At 47.6% G+C, this 15207-nt stretch overlaps 1 protein-coding gene across 1 annotated transcript in view; it reads left to right on the top strand.

Annotated features, from left to right (window-relative positions):
• Nucleotides 1-15207, top strand: part of STARD13 (StAR related lipid transfer domain containing 13) — a 987444-nt gene that overhangs the window by 293999 nt on the left and 678238 nt on the right. The window contains exon 2 of the mRNA XM_078657165.1: nt 2777-2914. Coding sequence (XP_078513291.1) covers nt 2777-2914 — 138 coding nt within the window. The remainder of the gene's footprint in view (nt 1-2776; nt 2915-15207) is intronic.

The raw sequence follows: 15207 nt of genomic DNA, 5'->3' as shown, positions 1-15207 counted from the left end.
ATCTAGCCAGTACCAGTAAAGCACTGGTGCCAGCATACACTCAGGAGGTGAAGTGGGGAGTCCAGCATCCCAAATGTTTGCACCCTGTGCCTCTGCCAAGGAAGCCTTCTCTGTAATTAATACATAAGCCCCTCTGCAACACAAAGAATGCCACTGTTGATGGTCTCCAGCAGGAGACCATCCCATCATCAACGATGACTTAGAGGCTGCTGATAGGATGCTCAGGGGGTGACGTCCAGACAGCTGCTGCTCCCAGCGCCCCATCCAGTGCCACAGCTCGAAACACAACTTTGTACCCAGTGAAGAAGACCACTTCACCACAGGATGACACTGTCTTTTGGTCTACCCAAGTAGAATGCAAAAACCCCCTTCTGCATCTGCTTGTATATAAATGATGAATGACTTGCAGCGTTTTATTGAAGCTTGTTTCAGTAGGATTTGGGGTAATTAAAAATTAAGAGGCGTTTAATAACATGGGATGGCAGGAAGTCCTATGTCTATGTGCTCTTGGTGCCCGATTTACATTGGAATCTCGCTCTGGCAATGTATGTGACACTGCTGATGATGATACCATATTTTCCCAATCCTTCTAGACACTCAGAAAATATTATGTAGACTGTGGGCATATTCACTGGATTGTGTTGGGTTGAAAAGTGTGATTGCATTCTTCTTACTGTCATCAGAGAGTACAGTATGATGTACCTTGTGCACAAATTCTACAGCATTTGATCCAGATAAATATGGTGTTGAGAAATATGCACCAGTCAGATGTGTTGACGCATCTGTTACTGATTAAATACAGCCAGTCTCCCACCCTGATCTCCATAAGCCCACAGTATCAGCCCGATGACTTATTACTGTATGGGAAAGACCTGGCTAACCAAATTCTGCAAAAGACTAGCTAATTTTCTGATGCTTCTGGTTTCTGGAATTTCCTTCTAAGAGGTTCAATATATTAATTTTGTACGTTCGGGTTGGCAGTATATTCGTAAACCTCACACAACTGTCTTCCATTATTTGCAGCATTATTGCATTATAGCGAACTGGGTGGCTAGAAACCATATGCAGTTTTGCCATACAGTAGTTGTCAATCACAAGGCACTGATAAGATCAACCAAATTCACCACTTAAAGTAGAACTTAAAGAAGGCCTGGGTAGAATTTCAATTATGCTGGAGTAACCAGTGTAATTTTGGTAATTCCGCATTACTCTTTGACATGGAATTACCGATAATAGCGCAATTACACCTGCTTGTGTAATTGAAATTCATTTGGGGGAGAAATCCTACCACAAGAGCACAATTAACGAGCAGCTGCTCGGGCTGCTGTTCATGTTATGTTGAATTTAGAACTATTTTCTTAGCGCAAAATGCATCCTGGCGTCCACTTTGGATGCAAGGGTTTTTTTTGCTCTAAGAAACTAGCGTTATGTGGTGGGAGTAAGTTATAGGAAAATACTGCCCCAAGTGCACATTTGGCAAGTGTGAGCAGCTGATCACACTCACTATTCATGTTCTGTTGTATTTAGCTTTATTTCTTAGCGCAAAGTGCATCCATGCATCAATTTTGGATGCGAAGAGGCATTCGTGCTCTAATTGAATATCCCTAAATGCAGAATTTCTCTTCCATGTAAATCCACTCAACTTTGAAAGGGGCAACTAGGATACTGTGGTCCGATGACCCTTATAGTGCCAACAAGTTTCTGCCCTACACTACTGGCCGCACAAGGTCATGGGCATGTCATAGAACCATAGTATCTTTGATGCCCCTTCGATAGTTTATTTTAATCGTTCCCATGCACCCCGCTAATAAAGGTATACCTCGGGAGTGGATGAAGAATTTGTATTTACATGTTATGTTCCCCACATATTATTATACAAAGAGTTCCCTGATACACAGTTGAACCCACCCTGACTTATGGGGGTCAGAGTGAACCCGATGACGAAGCATGCCACTACTAGAGTGGGTGAGGCTTACATATAAAAAAGGATCATTTAAAAATATTTTTCCCACCTCTTACTGAGGTGGTATATAGGGTTGGCACACATGCACCCACCGCCTACCCTATGTATTCCCAAATAGTTTTTTATTCTTTTAAGTATGATTATTAGACCTTATGACACCTTTTCGTTGCTTCAGACCTGCTGAGAGATATAAGTGCTATGCAAAAAGCAACCCTATTGGCTTTTTCTATGCTTGCCTCAATGCATCCCCTTCAACAGGAAGGAGAATGGACCACACACGGTCCTGCCTTTCTTGCAAAGTCTTCTAGTTCCTGCAGACTCTTCAATCATCCTTAGTAGAGAGGGTGGGGGAGAGGAAGGGGAGGCAGCTCAGTTTTAGGTGTGCTGAAGGAAAAATAAAGAAGGAAAGGATGGGGTGGGCAGCTTTATATTTGAAAGTAGAGAGCACCCCACAAAAACAAGTAGTGTGCAAAAATTAAAGAGTATAGAAACATGCAAGGCAATAAAATTTCTGAACTTTATTGCTTCATAAAACATCTGTTTTCATAACCTTTTTACACTCAGAGCAAGCCGGTTTCTAGCTCCAACATAAACTCAGTTTAGTGCGCGTCTTGCAATATCAAACACTATTTTTATATGCTTAAGTTCATTTTATGTTGTTTTGTAGAAGAGTAAGCACAGCAAGTGCTGTTGAGGTACCTCGAGGGAATGTCTGCCGTTTCCAAGGACGGGCAGTGCATTGTTTTAGGATTTTTTAATGGCCTGAGCAACATTTCTTCTGTCTGATCCGCTTCTATTCTGGGTTTTCCCTAGGCACGCGCGTCCGAGTGGTCGCAGTCCATGAGCTGCCTCATGATGAAGTTGGATCAGCTGAACATCGACATCGAAGACGCCCTGAGTACGGGGTCCTCTCCTGCCAGCACGCCATCGACTAAAAGACGCAACCAAGCGGTAGGGGTATCTTACCTTTGTTAATGTGCAGCTCAGATCCAGGCATATGCATACTTCGGAAAGGCACAGAGGCAAGCAGCGGTGGCTCCTCCCTAATAGCGGAGGAGCGTCTCCCCCCTGCTAAAAGCCAACAGAAGAAAAATAAAATAATAATAAAATATTTTTATCATCATTTTATTTTTCTCTGTCTGGCAGCGAACATGAGTCTAGGGTTGGGCGGGGCCAGGCAATCCTTAACAGGGCAGGAACGGGCAGGATGAGTGGTAGGTGCACTTGTAAGTGCGCATGTCAGTTTGGCAGCCATCTTAGGCTGGCCAAACAGACATGCCCACTTAGGTTTCCCCAACCCGCGCTGTGTTGCACAGCCGGTTTGGAGAAATAGGACAGACTCCCAGGTACTGTCTGAGCGGCAAACCAGGCCACTCACACAAATTACAGTGCTTTTCTCATACTAGGAATAATATTCCCAGCATGAGAACAGCATTGGGATTGGCATCTGGGAGCCTGCGCAGTGTGCAGCAATCCTTGGACATCCGGGAGGCAAGGATTGGGAGAGAGGAGCAAGGCGGTGGCCCCCGGATCTGTAGATAAGAACAATTTTAGATTTTTGAACTGTCTTTCGTGCTTTTTTTTTATTTCCCCATCTCCCCCGCCTCACCACTCCGCAATGCGAGCAGCCGTCACCGGCGGCAAGGAAGAACACAGTTCCCCATGAATATTGATTCATGGAAATGCCAGAGGTAAGGTTAGAGGGAGGCCAGATGGCTCGGTGCACCAGAGCATTCTTTCCGGTATCCCCCAATACCCCTGACTGGGCTCCTTCACCGCAACTGATAATAAATGGAATCTTTCCTTTTACTAAGCAGCAACATAAAACAGGGTTCAGCTTACCTTAAAAACACAATAAGACAGAGGGGTGAGAGGATAAAAGACCCTCTTCAACCTCCCGCTCAGTAATTTAAATCACAAAAAGAAGAGGGATAATAATGATAATATGTGGTGGTGGGTGAGTGAAAGGGGAATGCATCAAAATTTTAAAACTGCCCTCACACACACAAGCTGTGTCATGCTTCATCATAGGGCTGCTAACACACCTCCGCGCCTGCCCAACCCTGGAGGTGGTGCAATAGGGAGGAGAAGAAAATACAAACTACAGTGCCACATCAAGGGTGAGAATTTGTGCAGAAAAATTGATATAAAACTGATCTCAGGGAGTCCTTATTACAATTTTAATGTTAGGTACCCTGTCCAGAATTAAAAAATTTAATGAAAATGTGGATGCTGGGTTGGGGAGCTTTTAATGAGACTCCAACCCTTCTTCTCTGCTTAAGTGTCGACATGTTTCAGCCGGCAAATGACAATACCCCGGCTTTCCTCAGGACTCTCACAACTGTGACACCTGGGTGTTCACCCTCCCTTCTATAAATTCAGAAGAAAAGGGAAGTCACCTTTCATAGAGCCCCTCACATTTGGAGGGGAACCGAGTTTCTTAAATTCTTAAACCCGAAATGGCGGGGGAGTGAGAACCGCTTCCTATTAGCACTCTTGCTTGCGAGGTAAGCTGTTACCTCACGTAATCCGTCTCTTCCTCTGCACCGCGTAGGACAGCTAAGCTGAACCTGCAGAAGGAGGCAGTGCTTGTTGGTTGTTCCTGAGTGCTCTTGGCCTCAGCCGCGGCCGGTAGTGGGAGTACCGGCAGGGCGGTGACGTGGGGAGGGGCAGGGTGGGGGGTAGTAATGTATGGATTACAGACTTTAAAAGTAATGTAAACATAAAAATAAATAAAACGAATTTCGTTGGACACACTGCATCGCATTTGGTGATGCAGTGTGTGCAATGAAATTCGTTTTATTTATTTTTATGGTTACTTACCTTTTAAAGTCCGTAATCCATACATTACTACCCCCCCACCCTGCCCCTCCCCCTCCCCACATCACCGCCCGGCCGGTACTCCCACTGCCGGCCGCGGCTGCTTAGCCTTCATCTTTCAGGCACGATAATGAGTCCCTAAGAGATGGGAGTGGCTCTTGACATCTTACCTGCAAAGAGAGTGCATTTTCGGGTTGCACAATCAGCAGAACGTTTCACTTTCATCATCAGGGAAATCCAGAGGTGACAGGATACCTAGGTGAGTTCCGTGTGCCTCGGGCCTTAGGGCTGGGGACCCCAGACTTGGCAGCATGACGTCCATGAGGATCTAGCTGACCTCTTTGCCCCTGACACCATGGTGTTTCATGGCGATGGTAAGATAGTTTGCTTCCTTTCAGTTGCCTTCCTGTGGGTCATTTAACAATTGCATTTAAGATATCAGAGATCAGAAGCTGGACTCAAAACGTTTCTTAAATTGTAGAATCGAACTGCTGTTGATGCCACTCTCTGACATTAACTTAGCTCGCTGTTGCAGTTTATTCATCACATTCAGAGTTGTTATTTGCTCACATTCATGCATGCACACGCACACATCATATTTGACATCATCAATTCCTAGCTTTTTTGAGCAACACACCTTTGCATTCTAGGACTCATTTTTTAATCCTCATCATTATTAGCTTAAAACCCAGTAAGCGCTCTTGGATAAAAAGTTAGGACTGACTGATTGTTTTTGACATGGCATGGTACCTCCTAGAAGCTAAGGTCATCTATCCCTTCACTGCTGCCAAGGGTTTGTCTTTTTGTACCTGTTTTGTATGAGGGAGACTTGCATAGCTGCTCATCTGATTATTTGTGAGGGAGGCTGCCATAGACGTTGCCTGCTTTTCATACTTTGTGCAAGGGGGGCTTATGTGACTACTTTTCGTGCTGCACCGTTTTGTAAGGCTGGTCGGCCTTACTTCTTTCCTGCTGCACTTGTTTTACATGGTCAGCGACTAGCTGCCGCCTCCCCCCCAATCCGGCACCCAATACCCAGGAACGTGGACACGAGACGTCTTTACTTTTTGGAAGGCGGGCGCTAGTCGCCCGGCCGTATTTATTAAAGTATGAAATTAAAAAAGGTTTTAATTGCATAATCAACAATGTATACAAACATTCAGCAGGACATTTAGGTACATACTTCTTAGCAACAAGTTTGAGAGCCTGACTTTAACAAAACTCTAATACATGTTGTTTCCTAACTTAGACTAAACATCCTTATCTAGAATTTTTGTACATTTCTGGCCATATGGCAGGGTCACTACCGGTGTCAGGTCCTACAAGCTGCGCCTCCCCTCTGGATGTGCGCATGCGCAGTGTTACCCCGGGAATTGCCCGGTCTACGCCCTGAACTCCATTTACCCACTAAAGGAGGGCCCTTACTCTGCGCCGGTGGCGTCATGAGTCCACGCGCGCGGGGTGGCTACCAGCCTAAGGAAAGCGTGAACTACTCCTACCCGCGCTCCTTTGCTTTGCAGCATCTATTACCTTGCCCCTGGAGTTGTGGGAGTGGCCCGCAGGCCCCTCCCCCTGGGCGGGAACCTCCATAGGATGATGCCCGCCCCCTCAGACCTCAAATATGTGCTCACCGATAATGACCTTACCGCATGCCCCATACCTAATAAATACGACGACCTATGGGAAAAATTCTAAAGGACAGCTACACTGGCTACTAAATAACAGTATCAACGTATAGCTACAAAGGGAAAAAAGGCCTAAAGACACTTAGCATCACATACAATTCACTTCACACATGACTTGCTAAAAGGGAAAAAATTCCTAGACAAAAGCATCAACAAAATATACCAACAATTCCATCTCCATTACCCTGTGAGACCCGCGTATAGCTACAAAGGGAAAAAAGGCCTAAAGACACTTAGCATCACATACAATTCACTTCACACATGACTTGCTAAAAGGGGAAAAATTCCTAGACAAAAGCATCAACAAAATATACCAACAATTCCATCTCTATTACCCTGTGAGACCCGTGGACCGTACCTTCAAAACTTACCATTCAACCAGACATAAGAACTGCTACAAAACTTTTTTGTTCCAAGGGATGGTGGGTGGGAAAACAAAGAAGCCCCGAGCGCGGGGCACACCGTTTTGGCGAGGGAGCGTCCAGGGACAAGAGGGTCTCCTGGGCGCTCCCTATCTCTTTATTCCCGAGGGGCCAGGTGGCCCCTCCTATAGCCTGCCCCCCCTGACCCGGACCCACTTCCCAGGATCCGGGTCAAGGAGGCCGCCAGCCAATCGGCGGTGGGCCGCGCCCCCCAGGGCACGCCCCCACCGCCGAATGGCGACCAAGGAGACAGTGGGGGCGACGGTCGCCGCGCCGCCATGCGTGCGGGGGGGCCGAGGGCCCCCCTTTTCACATGGTCAGCGACTAGCTGCCGCCTCCCCCCCAATCCGGCACCCAATACCCAGGAACGTGGACACGAGACGTCTTTACTTTTTGGAAGGCGGGCGCTAGTCGCCCGGCCGTATTTATTAAAGTATGAAATTAAAAAAGGTTTTAATTGCATAATCAACAATGTATACAAAAATTCAGCAGGACATTTAGTTACATACTTCTTAGCAACAAGTTTGAGAGCCTGACTTTAACAAAACTCTAACACATGTTGTTTCCTAACTTAGACTAAACATCCTTATCTAGAATTTTTGTACATTTCTGGCCATATGGCAGGGTCACTACCGGTGTCAGGTCCTACAAGCTGCGCCTCCCCTCTGGATGTGCGCATGCGCAGTGTTACCCCGGGAATTGCCCGGTCTACGCCCTGAACTCCATTTACCCACTAAAGGAGGGCCCTTACTCTGCGCCGGTGGCGTCATGAGTCCACGCGCGCGGGGTGGCTACCAGCCTAAGGAAAGCGTGAACTACTCCTACCCGCGCTCCTTTGCTTTGCAGCATCTATTACCTTGCCCCTGGAGTTGTGGGAGTGGCCCGCAGGCCCCTCCCCCTGGGCGGGAACCTCCATAGGATGATGCCCGCCCCCTCAGACCTCAAATATGTGCTCACCGATAATGACCTTACCGCCACAGACCAGCATTGTTAACCGACGATCTGGCCTCCCCCTGCCTTGACCTATCCTAGCAAGTTCTTACTCTATCAAAACCTTTCAACTAGGCCCTGATAGTATCAGATGACAGGACCCTTCCCTCCTCCGACAAATGGACTCCCCTCACCAGGTAGAATTATGCACCTCAAATACACCCATAGTGGATCGTCTGCATCCGAGGGGGGGCTTGAACTAATTTTTATTTTTTCACTGTGTGTTGATCCTCTCTATCGAGTGATTCAACGCCCTGACCGCGTCCGCCCCTCGCCCCTGCCACCACGGGATAGGTTGAGAACCTACTACTGTGCCACCCGGGCAAGTCCTGAAGACCCACCCACAGTGGAGATGAACCCATCAATGAGTATTAACCTCCCAATTTTGGCCAAGTCAGTCCCCCCTAGGTGAAGTATCACCATTGACGGGGGGTCGGGCTGCTGAGCTAAGAGTCCCTGAAAGAAGTTACTGAACTGACCAAGGCACAGTCCCCCAAACCAACTCTTCCCTGTCCCGCGTCCAGCCTGTTGCTTGCGCTGGCACATTGTAGCACCTCCCCTTCAGGTGATGAGTTCCTCCCCTGCGTCACAGGTTGGAGAAACTGCCGGAACCAGGAAAAGATCAAGAAAACCTGGGTGACAATTCCCACTTCCACCTTAGGGAATGGGTAGCACTTACACCTGCCAGCAACACTTGGGCCCTTGGTGTCCTCTTTCTCGACGTATGCTTCCCTTTTGGCGTCCACCCGCTGCTGATGTTGCGGTGTGGAGCACCCCTCCAATATCCGCCCTGGACCCGGCCGTGACTGACGCCAGCATCCCCTGAGCTGTCCACCTGTTGCAGCTGTTGTGATGTGGAGCACTCCAGATGTCCCCCATGGACCCGGCCATACATAAGTGGAAAAGATAAACACAAACCATTAGTGTTTCTGGCGATAACTGCTGTACACGCGCTAGTCTTACATTAGCATCACTTACTTGCTAAGTAAGTTTTTTGATAACCTTAGCGCCAGATGACTACTCATTCGTATTGAGTAATGTGACAGCTTGTGCCACTTGCGAGCATCCACGTTATGGCTGCCTACGGGTGCCTGGTGGAAAGCCCTTCATGTAAGCTTAGACCTGTGGTCCTTAATGAATGCGATAGCCCAACCACTGTTACTTCAGGACCATACACGGTGTGGAATGCCATAGAATCGTACTGTATATTTAGGTAATGTTCCTGACTTCACACCCCACGTTGATCCACACATGCCTGCATTCCACGTACTCAGATGCTAGGCTTTATGCCACTTGCTGACATTTACATTAGGGCTACCTAAGGGTGTCTGGTAATATGACCTACATGAAAGCGTCGACCTGTGGTCCCCCGTGAATGTAATGGCCCGTCTATTGTTACCTTAGGACAATCCACATTGTGAAATGCCGTGCCATACTATTGTATATTTAGGTAATGTTTCTGGCTTCTTAACGAAAGCTGACCCACCCGTCTGTATTCAATGCCCTCCGATACCAGGCTTGAGCTGAGATGAACCCCAGGAGCACTCCCCACCTTACTCTCCGTTGCGAGTGGTCAGCAGCCTCAATTTGTGACACCCGTAGCGCATTTAAACTTCTTGCTACCGTGTGGTGCCTATTAACATAACCCTGGCTAAGAATAAGCCTGTGGCTCCAATGAAAGCCATAGCTCCCCCTGTAAGCTGGCCCAAGGGCCCTGTTCGCTCGCCACTTTGGCTTCTGGTAAACATCATCCTAGCCAACCGGACATGGCCAGACGCCTCCCCAGAACCATGTGATGTTGCCACTAGGGTCTTGGGCACCTTATAGGTGTGCCATAAGGGTGTGTAGCATTATCAGGACCCCCCGGTAGTCTTTCTACTGGCTCTATGCCCTGTCTCTATGCCATTCGTCGTTCCCCCACACTTTATTGATATCTGGCCTTGGGACACCCCTATAGCTCCACGTATTTATATAGGCCTACAGACTGTAATTACTCGCCTCTAATCTCAACATAAGCTCGACGTATATTGTGCCCATTTACTTGTGTGTTAGAATAAGTTTACCGACTGTAATTTCTTGACTATAGCCTCGTAAAGGAACTAAAGGAATGTGTTTAAAACAAATACATATATTGTTATCCACCTGTTCCCTTCTCCTTTACTCATCCATGCCAATATAGACTGGTAAAGCCAGCTGCTCTACATTCCTTCAAGACTTAGCCTGGAGGCTGCCCGCAATACAGCTACCACTAGGATGGCTGTCCAATAAAGTTAGCTTTAACCTATCATCAATGAAGAGTCGTTTGGACTGGTGCAATGTCCCCCCCTAGGATAATGAACAGCACCTCAGATGTAGATTAACCTTTGGATCGTGACCCATTGCATCTTTATTGGCATTGACCGTTCTTGTCAGTACCTCGTCCTCCACTGTGCACTACTGCTGTAGAGGTCTGTTGAGATCCCTGGACGTGAATTCTGGAATATTGCTTGGACTCTCCCATCCCCATCTGGCTCCTAAGTGAAGCAGTGCTGTAATCTGACGTGTCACTGGTGTGGAGATGTCGTATTATAACTAAATAGCTTTAGTCCCCCCTGCGGTGCAGTGATCTATTGGAGAGACCTGATCCCATGTTACTACTAACATTTACTTTCAGGCTCTGTGTCTGTGCCCCACTGAGTACCATGGAACTGGGACAGCCTGCTCTACACTCTCCGTCGGATAATAAGCCCTAACCCCTGACACATGTCGAAAGGTGGGCAGAGTTGAGAAGAGTCAAATGTCCGGTATATGCTATGGTTCAGAAAATTGCACCTGCCTGGATTACTGGGCATTTGCCCTTAAAAAGCTGTGAAAAAATGGCATGAAGATTTCTAATTTAGCCAGTCCCCACTCAAAACAAACGCCAATAGCATTACGTGTTGCTAGTCACGCTTCACCCCAAATACAGGACACAGTCAGATCATGGTGATATGGAGTGAAAACACCTTTTATGTTTTCATGCCTTCCTGATGCTAAGTCGCTCACAACGACTACTTCTAGGCATTTCCCACTTCCCACTGTCACTAACATTGGTTTCCATCTCCCAATCGTGCATGGAATGAGAAGCTAAGGGAACCCACATAAAGAATGTACGTAGGAAATAGAGTTATAAAACTGTTATATATCTGAAGCAACTCAAGAAAGGCACTGACCCTACTTTGAACTCAAGCTCCCTCCTTATCCATCCCTATACTGCTATTTAGCTTAAGTCAGGATAAGTTCAGCCTCCGCAGTATCAAATTTGAAAACTATTAGTTATGCCTAAATTACCATGAGAGAAATCCACAGCCACAGATTGTAGATGCTAACACCAGTTGTCTCCAATTTAACAAACTGTAGTGACAGTCAAGTTGCAAGTTCAACAAACTTTGGCAGCTATGAGGACACCTGTCGAACAAGTCCCACTCGGTCACCCACACCTCAGAGACGATACTTTATCTATTTTCTAATTTAATTACTTAATTTTGGCATCATTATATCGCGCAGAATCAACCAGAAGGTGTTGGAGCGCTTCACCCGGGCACCATATTTACATTACACCGTCAGGCAAACCTGCACTATTCGTACTTTCAATTCCTGTAATTGATAAAAGTTTAACTTATGGTGCATATCTTTATAGATATAGCCAACAAGCAGAGTTATTTTCCCAACCAGGAAGGGCAATATACAGCAACATGATACTTTCACAGGATAAAAGTGTGAAATAAAGTGCAGGGTACAACAGAAGATGAACTAAAAACATCATTAAAGGATCATAGGAAGGGACTGGACATAAACACATTTCCAGCATTCGGTGCTTAATTTGTACAAATATCTGCCAGAGCCCTTGCCAGGAAGCCACTGCAGTTTTAACCACACCTATGCAACTACCAACCCTAACATTCCTATAAATCTGAATATTCAGATTATTCCAGGACCTAAAATTATACGAATGGCTTGGGTGTCAGGATTAATAGTGTTTAATGTGTATTGAATTAATAAACAGCTGTGGTTCTGCTCATCTCTAAATCACACACACAGCATCGCCATGTGGCAGACTGTTATAGTGCCCATACGATTTCGAAGGCATCCTTGTTCGTTTAGCCTGGTGAATCCGAGGAGAGATACTAGATATATGCTGGTGAGACTGGGGCACGCTAGTGTACACAATACCGTGCAGCTACAGGTTTACCGGAACGTAATGCAGGCAAACCGGTGAAACTGTGGCACACATCCTAGTGAAAGTAAAGGAATGGCGAAGCAGTGGTGTGCAGCCAGAATATTGAAACTAGAATAGCGATAGCAAACAATATAAAAGACAAAATATCGAAACTGAAGACGGAACCATGCATGCGATTACTTCAAATGCCTTAACAACACGGTTATAAAAAACAACTGCATATTTACCACACGTGCCTTTACCGTGCAACCTGTACGTAACAAACAGCTCCCAAGGACTTTTGCTGTGAAGGCTTGATCGGTAAGGCTAAATGAGATGTAAACGTTACATCCCAGCCCCCTGCCATGACCCCTGAAACCCGGCTACCGCCCTTAGAACTACCCCGGCCCAGACGAGAGCGGATGTGCCATGAAGGCATAAAGAATACGCCTTCCGCGAAACTTGCCCGTTCCGAATCATTCTCCTATGTTGAGGGTCAGGGCGTTTTAAAGGGGGATCCTATGGTTGCCGACAAATAAAACACCTTTGAGGCAGTTGTGAGCATTTGACATCTCCCCAAAAATTACATTGGGTCCCAAGACTAGACTTCCTGGGTGAAACTAATGCAGCGCGTGCTCCACGTTCCCAGGCCAGACATGAGCTGCAGTGAACAAGTCTCAACAAAGTAATAGGCCTGCCATCAAGCTAGTGCATTCATAGCCAAAGTGATACGTGCTACCAGTTCTTTGAAGCGGTGATGTAGTTATCGAGCGTCCCCTGTTAGCAGAACGGAAGAAAGACCCATCTGCCTCTGTACTGCCCCCCTCCCGGGCAACATCACTCGCACATTGAAAACCTGTCCCCACATTCAATGGCCCGTCTTGTGGCAGACACAGGATGGCGCCGCATCCACCAAGCCACAGTCTCAGCTCCGTACCTGGGGCAGAAAAGCACACGTGGCACGGCCACTCCGCCTCCGATCCGACTCAGGATCTTGCACACCCCACAGGCCCCCCCACCCACTGCCCACAACTGCTCTGCCCCTATGAAGGGGGCCCCCTCACCGTGTCCCGACGCTCTCTGTGCGCACGTCCCGATATCCCCGTCCTTGGCTCTGTGGGATTGATTGCCCAGCTGACGACTCGGGACCAGGAGAACAAAAGACCGTCGGAGCTGGAGTTTCCGTCGACCCATCGTCGTTCCGGCTCTGTCCGTGGTGAGCTCCGATGCTCTTCCGTTGTCCCAGCGTCGTCCCGCCAAACCTGACCTGTTAAGGAAAAAACACAGAAGCGGCTGGCTTCACACGGCTAGCTCCCGAAAACAGCTTGCTACACCTTGTGCGGTCGACGTGCACACTACCGGTTGGCGCGCAGCTCCTGATCCCGGGCCCTTCGAGTAACCTGAAAAAGAAAGGGGGGAAAATTTTACTAAAACAAAGAAGCCCCGAGCGCGGGGCACACCGTTTCGGCGAGGGAGCATCCAGGGACAAGAGGGTCTCCTGGGCGCTCCCTATCTCTTTATTCCCGAGGGGCCAGGTGGCCCCTCCTATAGCCCGCCCCCCCTGACCCGGACCCACTTCCCAGGATCCGGGTCAAGGAGGCCGCCAGCCAATCGGCGGTGGGCCGCGCCCCCCAGGGCACGCCCCCACCGCCGAATGGCGACCAAGGAGACAGTGGGGGCGACGGTCGCCGCGCCGCCATGCGTGCGGGGGGGCCGAGGGCCCCCCTTTTCATAAGAGGAAGGCCTAAACAGCTACTTTCTGTGCTGCACCTGTTTTGTTTAACAGTGGATATTACAGCCGCTGCCATGGTGTCCCTTTTTTGTGCTATAAAAGAAAGGTTGCACAGTTTCTGCCCACGCTGTGCTTATTCTGTATCTGAAGGAAGCTTGCACTGCTCCCTCTCATGCTGTAGTTATTTTCGGTCAGGCAAGCTTGCACCGCCTCTCCATGCATTGTGCCTGTTCAAGGCAGCCTCTGAATCTGTGTGGGGGATCGTGCAGCGATGCTGCTCTTGCTGTCCTTGTTCAGTGTTTGAGGGGATGTTGCACCCCTGCCTGGGCTGCTCCTGTTTTGTGTATTGAGCTTTACATGCTTATCTTTAGGGTCCGAGCATATGACAGTGCATGCTCTCTTGCTTGTGAAACACTATTTACAAAAAGAGCTTTTAGCGCCCCATTGCTTATCATTTCTTGGCTTCAGTTTCACTCTCCTTTGCTGTCTCCCAATTGGCCAGCGCGGGCCAAGATTCACTTCCTGTTCTTTTCTGTGGCGCATGGACCAAGCACAGATTGATTAAACTTAATTGGTGTCCGTCCACTGCTTGGCAGTAATTGAGGTACTATTTTTTCTCCTGTTGTTGCTTGCCACTCTCACCCACCACTTTTAGGTGTTGCTGCTTACCCCTCCAACCCACGACTAGAAGCTCTCGGGCATTCGAGCGCAATATACATTTTAAATTCATTCATTCATTCAATCCTGCCCCCCCCCCCTCCCACCTGAAAGAAAGCACTAGGACGTGGGGCCAGAGCTGGCTGTGTCATATCACTTTTTGATGAACTTTACTTTTAGCCATGCTGCACAGTCACATGGCTCTATAACATGGATAAAAGACATTGGCAGTGCGAAAAGGTCTCACATAGGATAGACCTATTGGCTTTAACCAAGCTTGTTTTTTTTCGTTAAGTTACAACCTTGCTCTGTTGCTGCTATTGCTATGGTATACTTTTTCAAATGCTGACATGGTTGTGATAGACCTGTCATGATTACAAATAGTTTAGGGGAGACACTGGCCCCACATGACTGTAGGGCACATGCTGATGATGTACAAATGATTCATGAGAAAGAAAGACAAAAAATAAAAAGGAGGGGAAATGGCAGTGTGACACAAGGTAAGAGAGGGCATGTAAAAACGAGCAATGGGAGGGGGTCATATAAGAGAGAGTAAACAAATAAGAATAGGGAAGGGATTGAAACATGAAGGGCACACAACTAAGGTGAAGGGAGTGGAAAAAAAGAGAAAAAAACAAATAAAATGTTACAGAGTCAGAGGATGAGAGATGTGGATGTAGGTGTTAAATTGGGAGACATAGGTTGAGAAGGGTAGAGTGGTAGAGATAATGATGGCGGAATAGGAGGGATACAGCCAGAGG

Source organism: Lissotriton helveticus, chromosome 8, assembly GCF_964261635.1.
Source record: "Lissotriton helveticus chromosome 8, aLisHel1.1, whole genome shotgun sequence".
NCBI lineage: Eukaryota > Metazoa > Chordata > Amphibia > Caudata > Salamandridae > Lissotriton > Lissotriton helveticus.
Note: the sequence above shows the minus strand (reverse complement) of the source record. Positions and strands in the feature narration are given on the sequence as shown.